This window comes from Erinaceus europaeus, chromosome 22, assembly GCF_950295315.1.
Source record: "Erinaceus europaeus chromosome 22, mEriEur2.1, whole genome shotgun sequence".
NCBI classification, from domain to species: domain Eukaryota; kingdom Metazoa; phylum Chordata; class Mammalia; order Eulipotyphla; family Erinaceidae; genus Erinaceus; species Erinaceus europaeus.
Window position 1 is genome coordinate 14,433,203 of NC_080183.1, and position 26,544 is coordinate 14,459,746.

Below are 26,544 nucleotides of genomic sequence, written 5' to 3' on the forward strand. Positions count from 1 at the left end.
AATTATCTGAATCACCTCAGCAATAAAATAGAGTTCCTACTTCACAACATACGGCTTCATAATATAATAAAGTCTTATTCATGTAAACAATTTTTAGACCTAATAATGACTAAACAAGCAAAACATGGCACTTATCTGTTAAGTGTATGGACTGATTTTAATGTGTAAGACACTCTATTAAATGCTTATATTCAATATTTATAACCATGTGAAGTGGAAGCCCTTTTTTGGCCTGTATTTTACAAAAAAGGAAACTAAAGCCAAAAAATAGCACATGGCTTATTTAGGTCGGTGAGTAGGCAGAGACGCCAGAGAGCAAATCCAGCTCTAACAGGTTCCAAAGCCATAGATTTTTATTTTTCAAAACTCATTCTGTTCTAATCTTGCAAAGATGTATTTCCGTTTCCCTGGAGAAGATAGTATCTGAGTATTTCAGAATCTTGCACAGACCCTAGATTCTGACTTCACATCAATGAAATCTGCCAATATAGTAGGCACAGAATAAAGTGACTACTGCAGAAAAGAACTTCTGGGCAGGGGAGATAGCCTAATGGTTATGCAAAGAGACTCTCATGCCTATGACTCCAAAAATCCCAGGTTCAATCTCCTGCTCCACGATAAGCCAGAGTCAACCAATGCTCTGATTATAAATAAATAAATAAACAAGCAAACACTTCTAATTTTGTCTTTAACTTCCAGTCATGGAAATTATAACTATGTCAAAATGAAAGTAAACAGAATGAAACCAAGTTAAGAATTTAATAATGAACAGAAATTTTAACCCATGATCTAGAAACCAGATCTTAGGACTGTTCAAGGCCCTCAGACTGCCAGACAAAAGTGGCTGTGACTAGTTCCAGGCTATTCTTTTCATTGTACTTACATGTGAGTCATTTTACTCAAATTGTAGAAGGAATGTGATTCCAGTCGCTGAAGAGTTGCATCTATTGATAGGTAGCTGAGTGTCATAAAAATGTAAAAGAAGTAGCAAGTTAGCAGGGCTGCAAACTCCACACTGTTTCTCATTTTGATGTAACTTCTTTTTCAGAGACCTCCCAGATCACCAGCATGAACAACCCTGTGTGTTCCTCCCCAGGAGTGTTGAAATTAGTTACTGCTTTTTTCCAGGTCTCCTAATACCTGCACATTTCCCAGATACATTAAGTCCTACCCAGTCTTTAGGCTTCACTCAACTGATGGTCAAAAACTTTGTGAATTTTCACCAAATTTTGTGATCAGATCACATTCCCTTAAAATATCCTCACAGCTTCCTGCACTTATTACTTCCACTGACTTTGCCACTATTTGCATATTTGATAGGAGAACTGTGCATGGTTTTGGTGGCCTTTGAATCTTGAGTGTCTTTCACCATACTATGTAGCATGTTATTAACAAGTATGTGTGAAGTGAATGAATGGATAGGTGGAGTTACTTCAAATAACAGAAAATAAAAGCCAACAGAAAAAACAATGACCAGGAGACATTTTTAATGGAGTACCTAGTAGCATGGGATTAGAAATGTGGTTCCAAACATGAAGTTTTGTAGTGGAACATTCTGTAGTGGGGTAACAATATGTTCTCTTCTTGACTTTGATGAGGTAAATTTTTTTTTAAATTTCTTTATTGGGGAATTAATGTTTTACATTCAACAGTAAATACAATAGTTTGTTCATGCATAACATTCCCGTTTCCCATTTAACAATACAACCCCCATGATGAGGTTTATAAAATTTAACACTTTCATGAACTCTGTAAGCACAAGGCAATTCAAGTAAAATGAGAATGACTAGCAGAGCCAAATTCAATGACTATTTTCTGAGGCCTTTCTATGACCTCAAATTTCTAATTGGGGAAATTAGTAATTAATAGATGATGTTCACCTCCAACCAAAGCAGTGAGAGGCTTTTAAAACATACAAATGTCCAAGACCATATCTAGGATAATAATTCAACCAGCTTACGTAGACTTGGGCAAACCTTGTTTTTAAAAAGCTTCCCAGATGACTTTAATGAGCAGGAAAGACTGAGAGTCCACTGGCTTAGAGGTACATTGAAACTGCTGGTGAAATATTTTTATCAATAAAATATTTATAACAGGAGCATTGATAATTCCGTTTGGGTTTTTAATGGTGATTCCAAGTATTTTAATGACATGTGCTTTCTGTTTTAAATATCCATTTAAAAAAATATTTTACTTTATATATATCAGAGCACTGCTCAGTGCTCGTTTATGGTGGTGCAGGAGATTGAACCTAGAACTTCGGAGCCTCAGGGATGAGGATCTCTTTGTATAATCATTATGCTATCTACCTTAAAATTTTATTTTAATGAAAGAGAAAGACACAGAGAGAGGGACCAGAGTACTCTGGTTTCTGGTGGTGCTGGAGATTAAAACTGGGACCTCAGAGCCACAGGCATACACTTTTTTTGCATAACTATTATGTTATCTCTCCATGCTCCCATTATCCATTTTCTAAACAGTATTTGCATTACTAGGCCTCTCATGCCATTGTTACTGCGAATACTATTTTATAAGTTATTCTGACCCAGTCATCTTATCTCTAATGTAGGGAAAATAGAGACAGATGTTGAAAATGATTTTCTTATTGTCTAGGGATTGTGGGTGTTTATAATCAATTAAGTTTAGCAGTTGGAAGAACAGGATTAATTTTGAAAGCTACAGATACCTTTTCCAACTTTGCATCAGACCCATTGCTCCAATTTTTCTTTTGAACATCTTAGCTTAGAACTATGTGTTTTCTTTTTCTTTCTTATTAATTTTCCATTTTGTTGCCCTTGTTGTTTAACGTTGTTGTGGTTATTGATGTTGTTGTTGTTGGATAGGACAGAGAGAAATGGAGAGAGGAGGGGAGGACAGAGAAGCAGAGAGAAAGACAGACACCTGCAGACCTGCTTCACCGCTTGTGAGGCGACTTCCCTGCAGGTGGGCGGCCGGGGGCTTGAACCAGGATCTTATGCTGGTCCTTGCGCTCTGCACCAAGAACTATGTGTTTTCTAAAGGCTTTAGTGGAATAGTCCTGCAGGCCATACATAGCATGATATCCAAAGTTCCAGTTTCTCCAGTCCAACAATAACTCTCTAGATGGCTCTGCTACTTGATCACTGAAGATGACATGTAGGAACCATTTATTTAGTAGAATGAAAAGGCTAGTCTTTCACTCAGTTATTCCATTATATAATCAAAAAGAAAGTCCTTTTTCTTAAATTTCTTCTTGGCATGAAAGCCTTTTTCACTTGACATGAAGATCTTATAGAATCATGAGAGCATATCGCTTATCACCAAACTAGTGTGTGTGTGTCTGTGTTTCTGTGTTTCTGTGTGTGTGTGTGTGTGTGTGTGTGTGTGAGAAACAATGACTGGGAATAGTAGGTGGGAATTTGTGCTGTCACCATCGGACCTCTTCCTTGCTCCCTTGATACGTGAGCTCTTCGGCTGTTAGTAGATCTTTGCTATTTCATTCAAGAAATATCTATTGAAACATTTGTTGAGTGTCGGTAACTGGGTTGGACAAAGCAGACCTAGTCTCTAACTTCAAGGAATATAGAAAAGAGAGACATACTGACAGCTAAAGGTGGTAAGTGTTCTGATGGGGCTCAGGGCACACTTCACCCAGACTGGAGAGTTGTGAACCGTCTTTTGGAGAAGTCTCAAAAGGCCTTTCTTTCTTTAAAACCAGAGCACTATTCAACTCTGGCTTATGGTGGTGCAGGGGATTGAATCTAGGACTTTGGAGCCTCAGGCATGAGAGTCTGTTTGCATAAGCATTATACTATCTACCCTCCACCTTGGAAGGACTTTCTGTTGGAATGCCGTGTGTCTCAGTCAAACTTCCTTATTATTATTTTTTTTCCCTCCAGGGTTATTGCTGGGCTCGGTGCCTGCATCATGAATCCACCACTCCTGGAGGTCATTTTTCCCCCCTTTTGTTGCCCTTGTTGTAGCCTCGTTGTGGTTATTATTATTGCCATTGTTAATGTTGTTCATTGTTGGATAGGACAGAGAGAGATGGAGAGAAGAGGGGAAGACAGAGAGGGGAGAGAAAGACAAGACACCTGCAGACCTGCTTCACCGCCTGTGAAGCGACTCCCCTGCAGGTGGGGAGCCGGAGGCTCAAACCGGGATCCTTCCGCCTGTCCCTGTGCTTTGCGCCACATGCACTTAACCCGCTGTGCCACCTCCCGACCCCCAAACTTCCTTATTTTTGAAAACTATTTTTTTAAAGGGGATATTCTGAAAAATCCCTTTAATTTTTTTTTTCTGTTTTGCTTCCAGTGTTATTGCTGGAGCTCGATGCCTGCACTACGAATCCACTGCACCTGGAGGCCATTTTTTCCCATTTTGTTGCCCTTGTTGTTACCCTTGTTGTTGTCATTATTGTTGTTGTTGTCATTGCTGTTGTTGTTGTTGGATAGGACAGAGAAATGGAGAGAGAAGGGTAGACAGAGAGGGGGAGAGAAAGACACCTGCAGACCTGCTTTACCAGTGAAGCACCCCCCACCCCCCGCAGGTGGAGAGCCAGGATTTGAACTGGGATCCTTACGCTGGTCCTTGTGCTTTGCACCATGTGCGCTTAACCTGCTGTACTACCGCCCAAACTCCTAAAATCTTTATTTTTAAGTTTTTAACTTTATTTAATTTGATAGGACAGAGAGAAATGGATAAAAGAAGGTGGCTGGAGAAAGAAGACAGAGACACCTGCAGCCTTGCTTCACCACTTGTGAAGTTTTCCCCCTGCAAGTCGGAAATTGATGTCGTTATTGTTGGGGCTTGAACTTGGGTCCTTGTGCATGGTAATGTATACACTCTGTTGGGTGTATTAAAGTACACAAATAATTATTCAATTATCAAGGCTTAGATGAATTTAATTTTAGGTTTTAAAAATCATTTTTGACCTGCCAACACCCATGTTCAGCAGAGAAGCAATGACAGAAGCCAGACCTTCTACCTTCTGCACCCCAAAATGACCTTGAGTCCATGCTCCCAGAGGGATCAAGAATAGGAAAGCTTTCAAGGGATGGGATGGGATACGGAGTTCTGGTGGTGGGAATTGTATGGAATTGTACCCTTCCTATCCTATGGTCTTGTCAATCTTTCCATTTTACAAATAAATCTAAAAAAATAATTTTTGAATTTTTGAGTGAAGATGTAGCAAAATCAAACACCTTGTTCATAAAATTTTCATTTACATTAAAAGTATAGGTACCACTTACATAAAAATTATTATATGTAACACGTATTTTTCTCTTATTTTCTTTTAAAGATTTAAATTTTTTAATATATTTATTTATTTCCCCATTTGTACCCTTGTTGTTTTTATTGTTGTTGTAGTTATTATTGTTGTTATTGATGTCGTCATAGTTGGATAGGACAGAGAGAAATGGAGAGAGGAGGGGAAGACAGAGAGGGGTAGAGAAAGATAGACACCTGCAGACCTGCTTCACCGCCTGTGAAGTGACGCCCCTGCAGGTGGGGAGTGGGGGTTGGAACCGGGATCCTTACACCCGTCCTTGCGCTTTGTGCCACGTGTTCCTAACCCGCTGTACTACCGCCGACCCCCCACAAGTATTTTTCTTGATAGTACACGCTTATTATTATTATTATTATTATTATTATTATTATTATTATTATCAGAGCACTGTTCAGCTCTGGCTTCTGATGGTGTGGGGGACTGAACCTCGGACTTTGGAGCCACAGACATGCGAGTCTGTTTGCATAGCCGTTATGCTATCTACCCTCCACCCAACAGTACACATTTGGAAAATAGCATGTTCATAATTACAAATCTCTTTTTAGATTAAAAATGTTACTTACATTCTGGAAATATTGGGCAGATTTGAAAACGCACAACTGGGAATGACTTTCAGATGAGTCTCTATGAACTTCCTAGGAAAAATAACAATCAGAGTTTGAATCACCAGGCTTAGCAAATCACTTACCTTTCTTATAAGGAATACATTACTAGGGGCGTGACAGTTCTTACAACATATATTTCACTTCATATATTTGACAAAAACCAAGCCTGTGATTCTCCCTAATGAAACAAGAACTGAGAGACTGAAATACAGAAAATAAATCTTCACGCTTCATTGAGTTAATAATAAACTGTTAAACTTACCTACCATCTACTTTAAACCGAAAGGCAGCACATTATATAAACAGCTTTAATAGAACTAGGTTCTGTAACATGACGGCAGAAGACCTAGTGGGGGTAGTATTGTTATGTGGAAAACTGAGAAATATTATGTATTGTATTTGCTGTTGACTGTAAAAACATTAATCCCCCAGTAAAGAAATGTAAAAAATAAAGAACAAGTGGAAAACAGAGGAACTACTAAATTACCATGTGCAAGGACTGGAGTTCAAGATCTCAGTCCCCACCTGTAGGAGGGAAATTTCACAACTGGTGAAGCAGTGCTGCAGCTGTCTCTGTCTCTCTCCATCTTTATCTCACCCTGCCCTCTCAATTTCTCCCTGTCATAGCAAGTAAAAGGCAAAAAAAAAAGAAGTACTGAATTCATTAACTTGTACTTGTCAATGTTTTGGAATGCTATTAGAATGCGTATTGAGAGGCATTAAGGGGCTGGACATTGGTCCGCCTTGTTAAGCACACATAGTACTAAGCACAAGGACCCCAGCAAGGCTCTGGGTTCGAAACCCCGCTCCTCACCTGCAGGGGGAATGCTTCACAAGTGGTGAAGCAAGTCTGCAGGTGCTCATCTTCCTTCCTTCCTTCCTTCCTTCCTTCCTTCCTTCCTTCCTTCCTTCCTTCCTTTTTCTCTCTCCCTTTCTCTCTCATTTTCTCTGTCCTATCCAATAAAAAGTAGAAGAAAAATGAGAGGAAATAAACTCATTTGACATAGATTAAAGCTTTGGAATACTGTTAGGGTTGCAATCTTATCAAAGCAGAGACCAGCCACTGTTTGATCTCATCTATTTGCTGAAGTTTGCAAAGTACCAATTCTTTTCAGGACCCTGGCATCCTTGTTGGCCAAGCAATATAAAGGTTGTGGCTTTTCTTCCAGTTTGCTTGAGGAAGGGAAGTAACCAATTCCACCCCAACTCTAGTCATCCTGGTCTACCTGAGCGGGGAGGGGGGAGAAAGATGAGAAATCCTTATGAAATTTACAATCCAGAAGCATGGCTCACTAAAGACTGAGAGCTGGTCATGGGATTCTAGAGTATCTACTCTCCCTTTAAATCTTCATCACCATGATAATAAGCTATCTATTTAGAGTGCTGCTTCTCACCTGGTACACCATGTCCTTCTATCAAGAAATATATCACTAGCTTGCCTAACCAAAGCATCAGAAGAATCAAATCCATTTATAAAAAGGACCTATCACCTTGAGGCATCAGGTGAATGACCCCACAAAAATTTATTTTAAAATGTTGTCCCAGTTCCAAGATTTGGAAGTTATATGGATGAGAAGAAGAAAACACTCTAGTAAAACAAACAAACAAACAAACAAACAAACAAACAAAACCTTCAGTCAAATTGCAGCATGCCAGAGGAAAACAACGGATTTGGGGCATCACCCAAGGGAACTGAATTTCTTCAGCTAAAGATAGTCCTACTTAAAGATTCTTATTCTGATATCACACATACTCAACTAGGTTAGTGGGGGCTAATTTTTGTAACATTCAATGGCTAAATTTTCAGGGGGTTATTTTGTGCTAAAAAGCAAATAGTTTTCATTCAATAGAAAATTAGAATAGAATTACAGTGATTTCTAAGGAGCATGACTTGGAAGAGAATTAGCATTTAAATGCAGTTTTAGGGGTCTGGTAGTGGCACATGTCACCATGCACATGTCACCTGGTTCAAACACCAGCTCCCTCCCTGCAGGGGAAAAAGTTCACAAGTGGTGAAGCAAGGCTGCTGGTGTCTCTCTTTCTCTCCCCTTATTTCTCAATTTCTCTCTGTCCCATCAAATAAAATAGAAAGAGATAAAAGGAAAAAAATGGCCTCTAGGATTGGTGGATTGATCATGCAGGCACCAAGCCCCAGTGACAATAAGTAAGTAAATAAATAAGAAAATAATTAAAGGAAAAAAATTTAACAAGCTTCAGGTTAAAAAAAAATGGGTGTAAATAACATATATTCTCTTGTATTTTATGAATAAGAAAATATATTTCGATAGAAGCACCATGTATGGCACCAGGGGGAGCAGTGCTATCTTTCCTCTCTCTCTCTCCCTCTCTGTATCCACTGAAATTAAAAAATACTATAAAGTCTACTGGGAGTGGTGTGATTGCAAAGGCACAAAGCCTTGGTGCGTATGTATAAGTCCACCAATATACATAGATCAATAAGATTTATGTACTTCCGAATAACTGGTTTACTAATCCAGTAAACACAGGAATATTGATCAAAATGAACTGGGGGGAAGGATGGGGGAGAAGTTAGCAGCCCTGACCTCAGATGAAAGCAGATGGGGTCTGGGCGGTAGGGCAGCGGGTTAAGTGTACATGGCACAAAGTGCAAGAACCAGCATAAGGATCCTGGTTTGAACCCCCGGCTCCCCACCTGCAGGGGGGTTGAGTCACACGTGGTGAAGCAAATCTGCAGATTCTTTCTCTTCCCCTACTATCTTGATTTCTCTCTCTCCCACCCAACAAAAACAATAAGGGCAACAACATGGGAAAAATAGCCTCCAGAAGCAGTGGATTCCTAGTGCAGACACCAAGACCCAGTGATAACCCTGGAGGCAAAAAAAAAAAAAAAAAGATGAAAACAGATTAATTTGTTGAGTGTGCTTAGTGAATGATATTTATAATGTGACCTGAGATGGCGAAGAGTGGCTTCAATAAAGGCTATTGAATGAACTGCCAAAATACCACATACCTTGCCAAATTCAATTTAGAAACCTATACATTTTGTCTGGATCTAGTCATCGCAATATTCACATAATTTGGAAACCTAAACCCATTGATGAGTTAAATTTGTCTTTACTTTGGGCATCAGTTGTCTTGGTTGCCTATCTAAGATTTGTCATGCCAGCTTAAGCTTTGCTTCACTCTCTTCCCTCGTTTTAAAAATATTATTAGCCTGATTAATATTGTGAAAACATTTGGGAAGTTTTCTTCCAACACTTTGATTTCTCTTCTAGTAAAGAACAGCTTTCATCACCTAGACTATGGTATCTTCTACATAAATAATGAAGATACATGTGTTAGGAAACTTGTTTCTTAATATAGACCATGTTCTGTTCTCCCTGGTAGTTTTACTGAACGGTACATAGAAAAAACAAAACAAAACAATAACAATAACAACCAAATGATTAGAATATGTGGTTGTTTGACCTAGCTGAGTTGGTTCCAGAGGCACAAGACGTCACCTTTACTGGGAGTTTACTGGTTATTTTCTGTGCAGTAGCTTTGTAGCTAGAATTGGCTGACAGGAATGTGTAGCATCAATCTGTTTTTCTTTTTGTTTCTGAAACAGTTAGGTGATTCCTTCCATTCCCTACATTTCTAAAACCAAACCTTGTATTCAAAGAATCTTTTGATGTGGTTACTATTTAAAAGTAGAGAGAAAAAGGCAGATCAATGTGACTAACTGAGCAAAATATTTTAATATACTTTCATAGTAGATTTTTGAGTACTTGTAGAAAAGGAAGGCACATATGCAATTTATATATTTTTTTCACAAAACAAAAATGTATTTCAAGGCATTATACTATTTTCCAAAGAATTAATATTAAATTAGGAATTAGGATTAAAATAGAAAGTATTGGTTGGGGAGAGAGCATAATGGTTCTGCAAAAGACTTTCATGCCTGAGGCTCTGAGATCCCAGGTTCAGTCCTCAGCACCATCATAAACTAGAGCTGAGCAGGGCTCTGGCCTTTCTCAATGTATTTCTCTCTCATTAAAATAAAATAAAATAGGGAGTTGGGTGGTAGTGTAGCGGATTAAGCACATGTGGCGTAAAGCACAAGGACCGGTGTTAGGATCCCGGTTCAAGTCCCCGGCTCTCCACTTGTAGGGGAGTCGATTCACAGGCGGTAAAACGGGTCTGCAGGTGTTTATCTTTTCTCTCCTCCTCTCTGTCTTCCCCTCCTCTCTCCATTTCTCTCTGTCCTATCCAACAAAGACGACAACAATAATAGCTACAACAATAAAACAACAAAGGCAACAAAAGGGAATAAATAAATAAATATTAAAAATAAAATAAAATAAAATGAGAGAAAAAAGGAGAATTTGCTTCATTTGAAAATATGCCAGGTACTAGAGAGATTCCATTTATTTCCCTATAGTTCAGAACAAGAAATCAATAATTATTTTCTCTGAAATGTAGTGAAAAAATTCAGAAATCTTACCTAATACAAACACTATTAATCACAAAGGCTCCATATGCCTATTTTATTGGGAAAGAAATTGACATCTTTCTTTTTTTTATTTTGAGTGAACTATTAAATGTGCAATTAGGGCTGAGGAGACAGCATAATGGTTATGCAGAGACTCTCATGCCTGAGGCTCCAAGATCCCAGGTTCAATCCCCAGCCCCACCATAAGCCAGAGCTGAGCAGTGCTCTGGTCTGTCTTCCCTTTCTATATATCTCTCATTAAAATAAATAAATAAAATATTAAATATGCAATTAATAGTTCAGCAAGTTGGAAATCATGGAATAAATATTTAAACTAATGGTGCAATTTAGTTTAGTTTTGTATGATCTATTTATCTAAAAATTACAGTGAAGATATGACTTAAAGCCAAGCATTTCCTTCAGGCTTTACTAAAGCGAGATTTATATTTCTCAAACGCTTGTATTTGCAGTATACAATGCAGAAATAGAAGTATTCATGACACAAGCTGTTTGACTTACAGATTTTGCTAAATGGGAGCCAACTTTAAGTCTTTTTTTTTCCCCCCAGTAGCAATGGAAGAGAGAAAGGAAACTAGTGAATTCTTGTAAAGCTAGCGGACTGTTTTCTGTGTTCCAATAAGAATACTTTGTGCAATTTCAAAAATTTCACAGTAATTTTGCTTACTAGTAGGCCAATTTCACTGAAATTGAGTCAGAATGTGAATCTAACTTGTATCTGGAATCATAGCTGTATAGTTTGTGAGTATGCGCGCATATTTCTCTGGAATCATAACTGTATAGTTGGTGAGTATGTGTGCACATTTCTCTGGGTTTTCTCATCCATGTTGCAAGTTTGCCACTACAGCCTCCACTTTACAAAGAATATAAAGTACAAGTTAAGAACATGCTGAATTATATTGTATTGACAGGCCTGCTTGGTCTTCTCTGTGATGGCTAACCTCTTGAGGTCTAGAAACAGCAAACTTCTCATTCTTGGTCTCTTGGTAATCAGGATAAGAGGTTTTTTATCTTTGTTTTTTTTTTGTTTTTTTTTTTTGCTTCCAGGGTTATTGCTGGAGCTTGGTGACTGCACTATGAATCCACTGCTCCTGGAGGCCATTTTTCCCATTTTGTTGCCCTTGTTTTTATTATTGTTACCATTGTTGTTGTTGAATAGTACAGAGACAAATCGAGAGAGGGAGTGAAGACAGAGAGGGAGAAAGACATCTGCAGACCTGCTATACCACCAGTGAAGCGACCTCCCTTGCAGGTCCTTGTGTTTTATACCGTTGTGCGCTTAACCCGTTGCGCCACTGCCCGGCCCTGAGAGTATTTTTTTTAAATCTGCATCAAACTTGTTTGTTTCCTACTATCATCTGCATTTTAGGAGTTGTTTTCCTGTTAATTACCTGTGTCAGCCAATCAATTGATATTTCATTGAGATGTACTGTGTATATGACACTGAACTAGTCAACAACGTGACCACAAATAATCCTGATGATGGTGGTAATAGAAAGAGGAAACCGGTGCAAATGATCCGGGTACTTCTATATTGTGAAGCTATGGATTATACACGGGATAATACGAGTGGCACTTTAAGGTAACATTTATCACTTATCCACTGTTTTTCACTTTTCTGAAGGGAGAATTCTTCCTAGAGAATTTGTGAGGGCACAGCCTACTCAGGAATTAAAATCAGGGTTGGAGACTCACAGATTGTGCAGTCAGACTCTGGGAACTCTTTACAGACAGGCTGTATTTTTTTTTTTAAGCATGAAAGAATTTTATATCTATGCTGTGTTGCATTTCCGGACCTAAACGGTAGAGTGGGATTTTAGTCAGTGCTGTCGCCAAATTAAAATGACACACTTCCTCTAGGTTCCCAGGGTACCTGTGAGTCATCACTTTGGGACCATTTCAACTGGGTCTTTAATTTTTGTGATGTAAGCAGTGGTTTGACAGCCTGACTTAATGGAGATGGTCTAACTATGATAGTATCGTTGTATGAGTACTGTGAAGAGTGCAAGTGTCCATGAATATATAAAAAATTCAAGGGTGAGCTAGATAGTATAATGCTTATGCAAAAAGTCACTCATGCCTGAGGCTCCAAAGTCCTAGGTTCAATCCCCTGCACCATTATAAGCCAGAGCAGTGCTCTGGTAAAAAAAAAAAAAAAAAAAAAAAAAAAAAAAAAGTCACAGAGACTTTACCTACCCGCTAGCCCAGGTTACTGTCTAGGCTGCTGCATCCCTCTGCTCAACCTTCACTCCAATGACTACCCAAAACATTCTTCACCTTTTCACCATGACTGCTGGTTTCCTTTTCAAAATGCAAGTCTTCAATTTCCCCTTTCTTGTAGAACAAACCCCTTAGCTTTGTCTGAAAGGCTTGCTTCTTCCAGTCTCAGCCTCTGTGACTGTTTCCAGCCTCTCCAGACTGCCTCCTGTGTTCCAGGCTACTGCACTCTTCTAGTCCTCCAGGTTCAACTCATCCATGAGTGCCACCCTTTAGGGTGGTGGCGGGCACTGCCTGTACAGCCCAGAACTGCTGCCTTGTGCTCTGCCTCTCTTGCTCACTCATTAGATATAGAAATATCTAATAGAAGCCGGTGTTTTCCTAATACTCATAAGGCTTTCGTCATTTTGCTGGTGTGAGATGCCCATGAGAACAAACACTGTGTGTGTGTGTTTGTGTGTGTGTGTGTTTTAGATAAGATTATTCCCCAACACCTGTTACATGCTTGAGTTTAAACACACGCACACACGTAGTCAATGCTCATTGCTTGATTTTACAGTTGGTGGTTGAAAGATTCATTAAACCATCCACTTTTTTTTTTTGCTACTTTGATCTTGACTGCTTTATAAGTCACCTTCTTTATATATTGATGATGCATGCCATCAATCATTTGAAGTGGGCCAATACCATGTTATATGACTTATAAGATCATTTATCTGTTTTGGGGTTCAGAAAAGCTGGTCATTGGGCTGGGGAGAATAATGATTATACAGAAAGTCTTTCTTCAGGGGTCCAGGTGGTGGTAGCACATCTGGTTAAGCACGTATAGTACTAAGCACAAGAACCAGTGCAAGGATCTGGGTTCTAGCCTCCAGTTCTAGCCTGCAGTGCAAGGATCTGGGTTCTAGCCTCCAGTTCTAGCCTGCAGTGGGGATGCTTCACAAGCAGTAAAACAGGTTTGCAGGTGTCTGTCTTTCTCTCTCCTTCTCCCCTCCCCTCTCAATTTCTCTCTGACCTATACAATAATAAAAAAAAAAGAACAAAAATAAAAGCCTCCTAGAGCAGCGGATTCATAGTGCAGCCACCGAGCCCCAGTGATAACAAAAAACAAAGATTTCATGCTCACAGCACCAAAGGTTCAAACTCAATCCGCGGTGCCACCAGAAACTAGAACTGAGAAGTTCTCTGTTCTTTTTTAAATGGTTATTTTGTGACTATTTGTTTGTTTAAGAAACATCCTTTTCCCCTTGAATTCCTCAGTCCCTCAAATTACAACTAGTTTCTCAAAAACCGTCTCTAGGGCCCTGACCTTTATCTTTAAAAATATAATCTGCTTTCTTCACTAAGTTGATTTTCCAGAGAAATCCAATCTAGGCGTTATTCATTTTCTAGATTAGTTTGACTGCAAACTGATCTAAGTCCGCTTTCTGGAAATTTCAGTGCAATTTTCCATAGGGTGGCCACATTCTCAAGCCTGCCTAAAGTTGGTTTCACTATTCAGCCTCCATTCCGAATGCAGGATGATTTCTATGTGAAATATTGAAGTAGTAAAGTTGTGAAGTTTGTGTGCTCTGCCTCACACACCCCTCCACAGGCCCCACCCACACCCTTCCACACCTTTCTGCGGCGTTTCCTGAGACACCTTTGTGCTCAGTGACCTCACACAGAACTCATCCTCTCATAGCCTGGGTGCATTCAAAACCAATTTAAACCTAAAATCTCTAGGTCAAACTTACCCATCAGCTCCTCCTCTCAGTCCCTTTGTATAGCTACTCTTCCACCTTTGGAAATCCAAAGATGGGACTAACCAGTGCTGCTGGGTGACAGACTGGTTTCAGTGATCAAACTAACCCCCTCAGTTATTGTAAATGGGATTTTAGGCAAGGTGAGTGGTGACTTTCAGCCAGGTGAGGGGCTGTGTTTTGGAACGTCAAGATATTGTCATGTCAGCTCTATGCTATAAAGAAGATAAATAGCTAAAAAATATATGGGCTAATGAGAAAGATAAGTAGTTCAAGAATCAAGGTTAATGTTAAATCCTTTTCTAGAGATTTATAAAATATGAAATTTGGGTGAAGTAAATAACACTTAGGAAGAGGACATTTTAGGTGGAGGGAACAGCATGTAGAGGCAAAAAAGAAAGGGCAGGATTGTCCATTGGAAGAGATCAGTCATCTGAGGACAGCTAGACCACAGGCTTCCTTCCAGAAGCGAAATGCTCAGGAATCTGGTCTGGCTAACCTGTCCCAGTTCTATGTGTATATTATCTGATAGTTCAGCATGCCACAATGTCTTCCCTCTCTCACTGCGATACCAGAGAATTCCCCTACCATCTACGTTCACAATATTCCTAACAATCCTGTGACAATTGCTGAGGAGATCTTGACTGCAGGCCTATGTTCTCTGCTCCACCATCTGACCTTAACCATCTTCAAAATCAGCAGCCATTTTTGTTTGTTTGTTTTCTTTGGCATTCCTCAGGCCTTGAACACATGCACGTTCACTGCTCCTGGGTTGACTTTTATATCCTTATTTTTCACAGGGATTGAGACAGAGAGAGAGAAGCAAAGATACCACAGCACCAAAGCTTCTCTCTGTATTGTAGTACTCCCAAGTAGTGTTGGGACTCGAACCCAGGCCACATGCTTGGCAAGGCATGTACCTTATCAGGTGAACTATCTTCTGGCTCCTGTAAATTTCTTCCTGACTATCACTTTCTTGCTTTTGGATGACGCTTTGGGGAAGAGGTTCAAACATGAGTGAGTCTAAGAAATTCCTGGTTGCACCAAAGTTATTTGTATTGCACCAAAGTAAAAGACTCTGGGGTGGGTGGAGGGGAGGGTCCAGGTCCTGGAGCAGGATGGCAGAGGAGGACCTAGTGGGGGTTGTATTGTTATGTGGAAAACTGAGGAATGTTATGTATGGACAAACTATTGTATTTACTGGTGACTGTAAAACATTAATGCCCCAATAAAGGAAAAATTGTTTAAAAAAATTCACAAGCAGGAGAGCATATTCTGCATGCGTGAGGTTCTGAGCTCCATTCCCGTCTGTCTCATAAATACAATATTTCAATCCCCAGTACCAGCATGCGTGAGGTTCTGAGCTCCATTTCTGTCTGCCTCATAAATACAGTATTTTCAAAAAAAAGAGAAATTACTGGACTATTTTTTGAAATGCATCATCTTATCCCACACCCAGGTTTGAGAGAGAGAGAGAGAGAGAGAGAGAGAGAGAGAGAGAGAGAGAGAAGAGACCAGAGTACTGGTGCTGGGGATTGAACCTGAGACCTCAGAGCCTCAGGTACAGTCCCCCCCATCCAGGGTTTTTTGTTGTTGCTGCTGAGGTTTTGTACCTTTTGCACTATTTTTCCACTCCTGAGGGACTTTTTATTTTGGTGGGGGCTATCTGTTTTTCAGATAGAGGGTGAGACAGGAGAAAACAAGTCAGAGAATTTCGGTCCATTCAGAAGTAGCAGTAGGTGTAGGTGTGACTTAGGAAGAGAAAGCAGGACAATAGGAAAAATGGGCAAATATAAATAAATATAGATACTGGGGCTGGGTGGTGGCTCACCGGCTTGAACGCATGTTATAATGAGGAAGGACCTGGGTTCGAGCCCCCAGTCCCCACATGCAGGGGGAAAGCTTTGCAAGTGGCGAAACAGGGCTGTAGGTGTCCCCCATGCTCTCTTCCTCTTTATCCCCCCTACCTTCTCAATTTCTGGCTGTCTCTATCCAATAAATAAAGATAATAAAATGTCTATAAAAATTTAAAATAAAGTAAATATAGATACTTATAGAAATAATAGCCCAGGGGGTTGGGAGGTAGCACAGTGGGTTAAGCACACATGGCGCAAAGTGTAAGGACCGCCGAAAGGTTCGGACCCCCAGCTCTCCACCTGCAGGGGGGTCGCTTCATGAGCGGTGAAGCAGGTCTGCAGGTGTCTGTCTTTCTCTCCCCCTCTCTGTCTTCCCTTCCTCTCTCCATTTCTCTCTGTCCTATCCAACACCAATAACAACAGTAATAATAGCCGCAACAATGATAAAACAACAAGAGCAACAAAAGGGGAAAAAATAGACTCCAGGAGCAGTGGATTCATGGTGCAGGCACCAAGCCCCAGCAATAACCCTGGAGGCAAAAAAAAAAAAAAAAAAAAAAAGTATAAGACTATTGTAAGCAAAGAATGCCTGAATAGTTTGATAATAATAATAAAGAAATAGTAGCCCACAGTCGTGACCTTAGAAGAACTACTGTAATTTCTAATGGTGGGAATGGTGTGGGGTTTATACCCCTGTTATCCCATAATTTTGTAAATCAATATTAAATCACTAATAAAAATTAAAATAAATAAAAGGTAAAAAAAAAAAAAGACATCATTGCACTGCTTCACCACCATGAACCTTCTCAAATACAAGTGTCTCCACGTGGTGGCTGGGGACTCCAATCCAGGGCTCATGCATGGCAGACTCCCTGAAATGCATATCCTTGAGCCTCACTATCAGTGTTCTGGCCCCACTGATCTGGGGTGTCATCAGAGGAAGATGGATATTGAAAAGGCTCAGGAGCCGGGCGGTAGCACAGCAGGTTAAGCGCAGGTGGCACAAAGCTCAAGGACCGGAGTAAGGATCCCGGTTCGGGCCCCCAGCTTCCCACCTGCAGGGGCGTCACTTCACAGGCAGTGAAGCAGGTCTGCAGGTGTCTGTCTTTCTCTACCCTCTCTGTCTTCCCCTCCTCTCTCCATTTCTCTCTGTCCTATCCAGCAACAGCATCAATAATAACTACAACAATAAAACAACAAGGGCAACAAAAGGGAATAATAATAATTTTTTTAAAAGGCCCACATCAGATGCCTTAGAGCCAGAGAAGGAATACTGTAGAGTGCCAGTAGGGTTTTTAGCTTAAACTGTAAAGGTGTGTGTGTGTGTGTGTGTGTGTGTGTGTGTGTGTGTGTGTGTGTGCTTTTCTTTTTGCTCTCCCACCTTACACATCCCTGGTTAAGTTGCCATGAGCTACACAGAACTCTAGGAAAGTCACTTCCACTAGACCCTTAATACTCAGTTCTTGTCCTCCACCATCCAGACTTAACACCCTAGAAAAATCACAACATGTCAGCAGATCATGGAACCGGCATAAGCTTGTAATAAGGATCAAGCAGGACATTGTCCAAATTCCATCTGCCCTTTGGCTTACTCTGTAGCTTCCAAGTGCTTGGTGTCCCGTTGATTGTCAAAACCTAGACTTGATTGATTTCATTTTTATCTTGCTACCACCATCTTTTGCACTATTTAAGGATCTAGAATTTCAAATTCAGAAAATCGAAACACGCAAACTTACTTAAAAAAACACAACAGAATGCAAGAAGTAGTCAAATAAAGACTATATACATGGAGAGAGAGAGACCCAGCTTTTGGTGGTGGGTGTGGAATGGAGTAAGATTATTTAATCTCATATTCTTTTTTTTTTCAGAGTTTCAGCCAGTATTTATTTATTTATTTATAAAAAGGAAACACTGACAAAAACCATAGGATAAGAGGGGTACAACTCCACACAATTCCCACACCAGAACTCTGTATCCCATCTTCTCTCCTTATAGCTTTCCTATTCTTTATCTCTCTGGGAGTATGAACCAGACTTCCCTGGGCAGACAACCCCACCATGTGTCCTGGAGCCCCACCTTCCCAGATCCCTGCCCCACTAAGGAAAGAGAGAGACAGGCTTGGAGTATGGATCGAACTGTTCAGCGGGGAAGCAAGTACAGAAGCCAGATCTTCCACCTTCTGTACCCCATAATGACCCTGGATCCAAGATCCCAGAGGGATAATCTCCTATTCTTATAAATCACTTTGAAATCACTAATATAAAATAATTTAAGACACTAATAGCCATACTCTAGATTTCTAACACTCATTTAACACTGTCATTATGTTTGGGTGAAACCAGAACATTTAGCCAATTTTGAAAATTGTACCACAATAAATTTAATATAAAACTTTAAATTGACAGTAATAACCTTCCTCCCTTGTTTTGTTCCCATTTACCACAAAATAGAATTTGTTTATCATTTTTTCCCTCTCTAATTATGCAATTTCTTTGCCAGATTCAAGTTTTCAGAGCTGTTTTTTCAAAAGAACTGTACAGAGCTTCATGACAAAAACAAACAAAAAAAAACTCAGTGCTCATTTGAAGTTTCTCAAACAAAAATTTAAGTTGTTTGCAAAGTTCAACTTTAATGACTCAAAAACTATCAAATGACTTAGAGAACTTCCCTTGTCTATTGAAATACTGATTGTGATTTTAATTCTCAGAGCCAGTGTGTTTCAGTACCCAAACTACATGAACATATTCTAGGGAGTTTGTCCTCGACACTTAAATCAACAGTCTATGGAACTGAAATGAAAATTAAGTCAGGTTGAGGCTTACTTGAAAGGAATACGTCATCTAAAACAATGTTAAACTTATAGTTAAACTTATAAACTTATATCTTCTTCGTGATACTCTGGTTTCTGCCTACCATTACAGTTGGCCAAAATTATTTGTGTAATGAACAAGGACTTTGGAGAGCATTTAGGAAATAACTTTTGAGACTGTATTCCACTAATACACCATAACTAACAGCTGCAGGAACCAGACCACTAACTCAGTCTGTATCTCTTACTTGGTGTGGGAATGGAACCAGATAGCTAACTCATTCTGTATCTCTTACTTGGTGTGGGAATGGAACCAGATCGCTAACTTATTCTGTATCTCTTACTTGGTGTGGGAATGGAACCAGATCGCTAACTCATTCTGTATCTCTTACTTGGTGTGGGAATTTTAGGATCACTTGTTAACCTCAGTTTGATTGTCTTCCCTGATTCCTCGAAATAAAATTGTGACAATCAGGGTATGTTAAAATGTCTATCTTGTAGTAGGAACTAAATTGTGCTATTGTTCAATCAAACTTTTAGAGTTGGGGTGGGGCAGGCAGTGGCACACCTGCTTAAGTGCACATGTTACCACACACAAGGACCTTGGTTCAAGCCCCTGGTCCCTACCTGAAGTGGAGAAGCTTCATGAGTGAAACAGCGCTGCAGGTATTTATCTCTCTTTCTATCACTCTCCTCTAAATCTCTCTCTGTCCTATCAAATAAAGCAAAGGTAAAATAAAATTTAAAAACAAAGAAGAGAGAGAGAGACAGAGAGAGAGAGAGGAAGGAAAGAGGAAGGAAGGAAAGAAGGAAGGGAGAGGGCCAGGCAGTAGTGCAGCGGGTTAAGTGAACATGGCGACAAGTGCAAGGACATGGCTAGAAGGGCAAGAACCAGGGTAAGGATCCCAGTTCCAGCCCCTGGCTCCCCACCTGTGGGGGGGGGGGGGAGTGTCGCAGGTCTGCAGGTGTCCTTCTCTCTGTCTTCCCCTCCTCTCTCGATTTCTCTCTGTCCTATACAACAACAGCAATGGTAACAATAACAACAATAACATGGGGAAAGTGGCCTCCAGGAGCAGTGGATTCCTGGTACAGACACTGAGTCCCAGCGATAACCCTGAACACAAAAGAAAGAAATGGCCATCAGGAGTAGCGGAGTTATCGCCATGCAGGTAATAAGACCTAGCAATTAGGAAAAAAAAAAACTTTTAGAGTTTGTGTAAACAAGTTGGGCAGAGGTTGCTGGGAAGAGAGGAAGCAGAGAAGGAGGAAGAGTGGAGAAAGAACGCTTTGAAGGTTACTTTTCAGACAATCTGCCTGAATTTTCATATACATTCCTTCATCCCTTAGCAAACTTCAAATAATTCTGGATGTTGACACATCATAGAAATGTTTGCTATTTGGTATCACATAAATCACTCTTCAAATCAACACATGAACTGGAGACTGGGAAAGCCATAAGTAGCCTGCCACGCTCTCTCTGATCTGACACTTAGGCTCAGCTCAGTTCATTTCTTCCTGGGGGAGGCAATCCCCCCTAAAGGCAAGTGATCCAGAACGTCAGGCAAGATCATTTTTGACATTTTTCTCACTCCTCTTTGAGACTGAAAACAAAGGAAACACTACTCCTTCTCCCAGGAGGGCTTGGACCCTTGATGTAGAACAGACTGAGAGTTTGGAAAGACTTGTTTATTGCATTTCTCAAATGGAGATGAATTTCATAGTCCCATCTCTCACGGGTATGTCCCTTTTAATTCTAAATTAGGAATTTGTGACACAAATTAGTGACACAAATCACTCTATGAGTGGAAATAATCCCATAAAATCCATGACCATAAGGATAACACATTCAGACCTTTCACCAAGGATAAGGACTGTTCTCCACCCAAAATCATGCCAAACAAATACAGATAGTGCCAGACCACTAAATCTTGTTTCCTCGGACTCTGAGAGGACAGTCAGTAATCTTGCCCCGTGTGTGTGGTCTAGCATGAAGAGTAAGCTTTTGGAGGATAGTTTACAAACTCACTGAAGGCTAGACTTTTACTTTCCCAGGAAGCCAGTGCCCCAAGTCCTGAGAACACAACTAATAAATTCCAAGGGAGTCGGGCGCTAGTGCAGTGGGTTAAGCGCACGTGGCACAAAGCACAAGGACCGGCGTAAGGATCCCAGTTCGAGCCCCCGCTCCCCACCTGCAGGGGAGTCGTTCGCAAGCAGTGAAGCAGTTTTGCAGGTGTCTATCTTTCTCTCCTCCTCTCTGTCTCCCCTCCTATCTCCATTTCTCTCTGTCCTATCCACCAACAAAAAAATAAACAACAAGGGCAACAAAAGGAAATAAATAAAATATTTTTAAAAATTCCTCAACTCAGAACATAGTAAAGTGGACCTAAGGAGTGAAGAGACATTTTCATACCGTTTATTACTGCAGTAATGTCTTTATCACAGGGGCACTCAGCAAATGAATCACACACACACACACACACACACACACACCCATTAGGGTAAACTTTACACGTAGATGTACACATGTTAACTTTTGTTTACTTATTATAATTATCACTATTATTTCTTTTTGCTGCCAGGGTTATCGCTGAGGCTTTGTGTCTATATGATTCCACTGGTCCTAGCAGGCTCTTTCCTATTTTTGTCTAGATATAGCATGAGAGACAAAGAGGGAGAGAGACAAAGAGGGGCAGAGAAAGAAGAGGACCCACAACACTGTCCGCCGCTTGTGAAACCTCCCTGGTGCAGCTGCTCTCATGTGGTGGCCAGGGGCTTGAACCTGGGTTCTCATGCAGGGTAAAATGTGTGTTATGATGATCAAGCTGTCTCCTAGTCCTCTGGACACCACAGGCTTACTTTTAATGACGCACACTATATAGTTGTATGCTAAGATAATGCAGTATTACTTTAATTAGATTAAAAATTCCACCTAAATGTCTCTACAGTGATCATATATATATATATTTATATTTTTGTTAAGATTCCCCTCATAAGAACTACAAAAAGAAGCAAAAAGACTCAACTTACATTTCCAGGGGATTTTTCAGTGTCATTAAAACAATGTTTCCCATTAGAACTTATTAATATTTCTTAAAATTCTAGTTTCTTTTACTTTTGGGCTATGTCAATTGCATCATAGTTGAAAAGGAATTGGTAAACACTGGCTCTTGAAAAAAAAACCTGATAGACAAACATCTAGAAAGACTGAACAGGAGAAAAGAAAGCATAGTACGTAGTTATATGAAAAATAAAAAGGTTACAACTATATAGTACAACTTTATAGCAACTTAGAATAATACTATGAGTTACTTACCTTCACAAACTTTCTTTTAAATTAAAATCATGTGACTCAAGAAAACTAGCATGGTGTATGTACCTGTAGGAGACCCTATACGCTTGGTCGCTGGCAGTGCTTATGCTTGAGTGGTGCTCTGATCTTCCTCTTGCTTGTTCATAAAATAGCTTTTAAAAAGTAAATAAAAATTGGCCTCAAGAAAATTATGACAGGGAGTCGGGCGGTAGTGCAGCAGGTTAAGCGCAGGTGGTGCAAAGCGCAAGGACTGGAGTAAAGATCCCGGTTCAAGCCCCCCGGCTCCCCACCTGCAGGGGAGTCGCTTCACAGGCGGTGAAGCAGGTCTGCAGGTGTCTGTCTTTCTCTCTCTGTCTTTCCCTCCTCTCTCCATTTCTCTGTCCTATCCAACAACAACATCAATAAGAATAACAATAATAGCTACAATAATAAAAAATAATAAAAAGAAAATTATGACAAAGCAGAAAACCTTGAATTCTGCCAGTCTGTCTACATCCTACTCATCCAATTGCCTCCAACCCCCAAAGGCATCAACTGAAATGACCTTGCAATCCACTTAGCCTTCAAGAAATGTATACCTTCTTGCTCTCTTCTTGCGCTTTTTCTCTTTTTACCAGCGTTATGAACAACAGTGATGGTAGGCATTGAACCTGAGACCTTGGAGCCTCAAGCATAAAGGTTTTTTTCTAGGACCAGGTGGTAGCACAGTGGGTTAAGTGAAGTGCAAGGACCCACTCAAGCATCCCGGTTCCATCCCCGACTCCCCACCTTGGTGGGGGGAGGCATCGCTTCACACACAGTGAAACAGTTCTGCAGGTGTCTATCTTTATCTTCCCCTCTCTCGATTTTTCTCTTTCCTAACCAACAGCAATGACAACAGTAACAACAACAAGGGCAACAAAAGGAAAAAAAATTAGCCTCCAGGAGCAGTGGCTTTGTAGTGCAGGCACTGAGCCCCAGTGATAACCCTGTAGGCAAAAAAAAAAAAAAGTTTTTTGCATAACCATTAAGTTTTCACTCCAGCCCTATACTCCTTCCCCCTCCCCGTTGGTTGCCCTTGTTGTTTTTTATCATTGTTGTGGTTATTATTATTGTATTATTGTTGTTATTGGTGTCATTGTTGTTGGATAGGACATAGAGAAATCGAGAGAGGAGGGAAAGACAGAGAGGGGGAGAGAAAGATAGACACCTGCAGACCTGCTTCACTGCTTCTGAAGTGACCTCCCTGCAGGTGGGGAGCCAGGGGCTGGAACCAGGATTCTTTTTTTTTTTGCCTCCAGGGTTTTCACTGGGGCTCAGTGGCTGCACCATAAATCCACTGCTCCTGGAGGCCATTGTCTTCCCTTTTTTTTTTTTTTTTTTGCCCTTGTTTATCATTGTTGTTGTTGTTGTTATTTTTGGATAGGACAGAGAGAAATGGAGAGAGGAGGGGAAGACAGAGAGGGGGAAAGACAGACAGCTGCAGACCTGCTTCACCATTCATGAAGTGACCCCCATGCAAGTGGGGAGCCAGGAACTCAAACTGGGATCCTCACTCTGGTTCTTGTGCTTGGTGCCATGTGCGCTTAACCTGCTGCACTACCACCCGACCCCCTATACTACTTCTTATACAGATCACTGCAGACAAAAAAAAAGAAAAAAGAAAAAGAAAGAAAGAAAAAAGGAAGGAAGGAGTGTAAAAGTAAGAGGAAAAGAAAATGAAAGAGAGGAAATAAGGAAACAGCACTTTATTCCAAGTCATTTTGTGACATTCTTACAATGTTACACTAAAAGTGGACCTGGGCGGGGCCAGAATGGAATAGCAGTAAACCCCACCCAGTCCAAGTTTTATTTTGTGGTTTTCCTTTCTGTCCTTATTTCTTAAGTTCCACCTATAAGTGAGATTATCTGGTATTTGTCCTCGTTTTGGTTTATCTTACTTAACATGATTCCTTCAGATTTATCCAAGATGAAAAAAAGGAGATGGCTTCATAATTTATTTTATTTTATTTTCCAGCTGGATAGTATTTCATTGTGTATAGACCTTTCTTTGTCACTCGCCTGTCCTTGGATGAATTGCTTGCAAATCTGAGCTATTACAAATTGTGCTGCTATGAACATAGGTAGACTTAGATCTCTTTGGATAGGTGTTTTTTGTCTTCTTTGAATAAACCCCACATTCAAAACGATAACATTTCAAGGATATAGCTTCATATTCACCCTCCTCCATAAAAATCCTATGCTCCCAGCTAACCCCCACCTCCATATTTCTCACCAACAGACAGTTTGGCTGACTTTTTTTTTTTTTTTTGCAAATTAGTCTGCAAATTTTATTTTTAACCAGAGCATCACTAAGCTCTGGCTACTGGTGGTTCTGCGAATAGATCTTAGACCTCAGTGCTAGTCCTGTGTGCCACCACTGTGCTTTCTTCCTGCCCAGCAAAATGTTATTTTTAAGATGTGAACTCCAAGCCAGCATCTGAGTTAAAAGTTCTACAGGGAGTCTCAGCTGTGTCTCATACTGTGACCGCCGTTTATTGATTTCTTACTGCCAGAGAAATTTATCAGATGCCAGCATGAATAAATTAATCTTCTTCATCTTTACACTTCTGTCATCTTAATAGTCAACGTTCTGATTTTTTTTCCTAAATTAATATTATCTCCCAGAAATCCTCTCACATCAACACATTTGTTCTATTGATGCTAAAGGGGGAGGCAAAAGCGAAGGGGGGGTGGACATGAGGTACCTAGTGCATGCATGGTAGAAAACGGTGGAGGGAGATTCAGCTGGTGGTGGTGGGAGTGGTGTGAGGATGTTACTGAAGATGGTCTGGGATGCTTGACTTTTTCTGGTGGTGTTTACAGTATGTGTGAAGAAGAAAAAAGAAAACCGCTCCAAGAATGCATTTTGGTTTGCAGCTTGTTTCTGGTGAAATATTAAGCCAGGGACCTTAGGGGTTAAAAGTCTTTGGGAGGCTAATGAGGAAATGTAATATGCCTGCAAAAAATGTGTTCTAAAACAACAGACTTCTGGAACATAACCCTGTAAGTTGGAAATGGCCCATTTTTGTATTCCCTTTGCCAAAGTTACTAAAATTAGTAGCGTAATAGAATTAAAAAAAATAATATATTCTTGTGATTGAATGGCATGACAGCATCATCAAACCCAGAGCTTAATTTTTCAGTCAATGTTATTTTATTGGGCATTTTACAGAACCTGAGAGAATGCTGGGGAAGCAATTCAACTGGCTCTATGAATGGAGAAATTTTGCTTTTTTGTTTTCTTTAAAATCAAAGTAGCTCTGTGCAATTTACTCATTAATGTGAATAGGGGCATAGGTGATAGTAAAAGACAGATACAAAGCACAAGCATGGCAGAGAAGAGACACAACGTTTAACTCCTCTCCCATCCCAGAGGGTAGCAGTTTGGAAAACCAGGAGAAAAGAAGAGGAAAAAAACTCGAGTATTTACTCTAGAAAAGACAACTTAGTGGTGGGGAGAAAGACATGCATTAAATGAAAGTAAAATTTTGTATTTTATTGAAAAAGATACAGAGGGACAAAGACCAGAGCACTGCTCAGTTCTGGCTTATGGTGATGTTGGGGACTGAAGAGAGTAAAATTCTTAGGGCGGGGATAGATAACATAATGGTTATGCAAAGAGGTTCTCATGCCTGAGGCTCCAAAGTTCCAGGTTCAGGCCCCCACACCACCAGTGTGATGAACAGTGCTCTAGTTAAAAAAGAAGAAGAAGAAGAAGAAGAAGAAGAAGAAGAAGAAGAAGAAGAAGAAGAAGAAGAAGAAGAAGAAGAAGAAGAAGAAGAAGAAAAAGAAGAAGAAGAAGAAAGAAAGGAAGAAATAAAGAAAGGCAAAATTCCTCTTAGTCTGGTCTAGTGTGTTCAAGTGGACACATCTAAGACAACCAATGGAAGATTTTCTCCGCTCTAAGAAAGGATAGCAAAATTCCTCCAAAATGAGGTAGTAAGCTACAATTTCCATTTGCATTTAAAAATATGTGTATCTTTAATCAAGTACAGGTGATTCCTGCATTGGGTCAAAGGTACTGAAGTAGTAACTATTAAAACTCTATATTCTTCTAGCGTTTGCCCTTCTTCCTGTGACAATCACAATAGCTACTCCCTATTTCTTCCCCACAGAATATTATATGCTCAAAATTGGATGCCTATGAAAAAATTCAAATTGCTAAGACCTCAGTCAGTCAGACAATTATGCAATCAAGTTTCAAGTGTTTGATGGAGCAAGCCAACCTGGGACTGCCCATT

The 26,544-nt window shown here is 40.2% G+C and overlaps 1 protein-coding gene across 2 annotated transcripts in view; it reads right to left on the bottom strand.

The window, feature by feature from the left end:
• Positions 1-26,544, bottom strand: part of TSHR (thyroid stimulating hormone receptor) — a 119,560-nt gene that overhangs the window by 55,690 nt on the left and 37,326 nt on the right. Inside the window, exons 3-4 of one of the 2 annotated variants that reach the window (XM_007533813.2) lie at positions 5,833-5,904; positions 884-958 (exon numbers count right to left, since the gene is read on the bottom strand). In XM_007533813.2, the coding sequence (XP_007533875.1) occupies positions 884-958; positions 5,833-5,904 (147 nt within the window). The remainder of the gene's footprint in view (positions 1-883; positions 959-5,832; positions 5,905-26,544) is intronic. The other variant, XM_060181259.1, reaches the window with a different exon arrangement.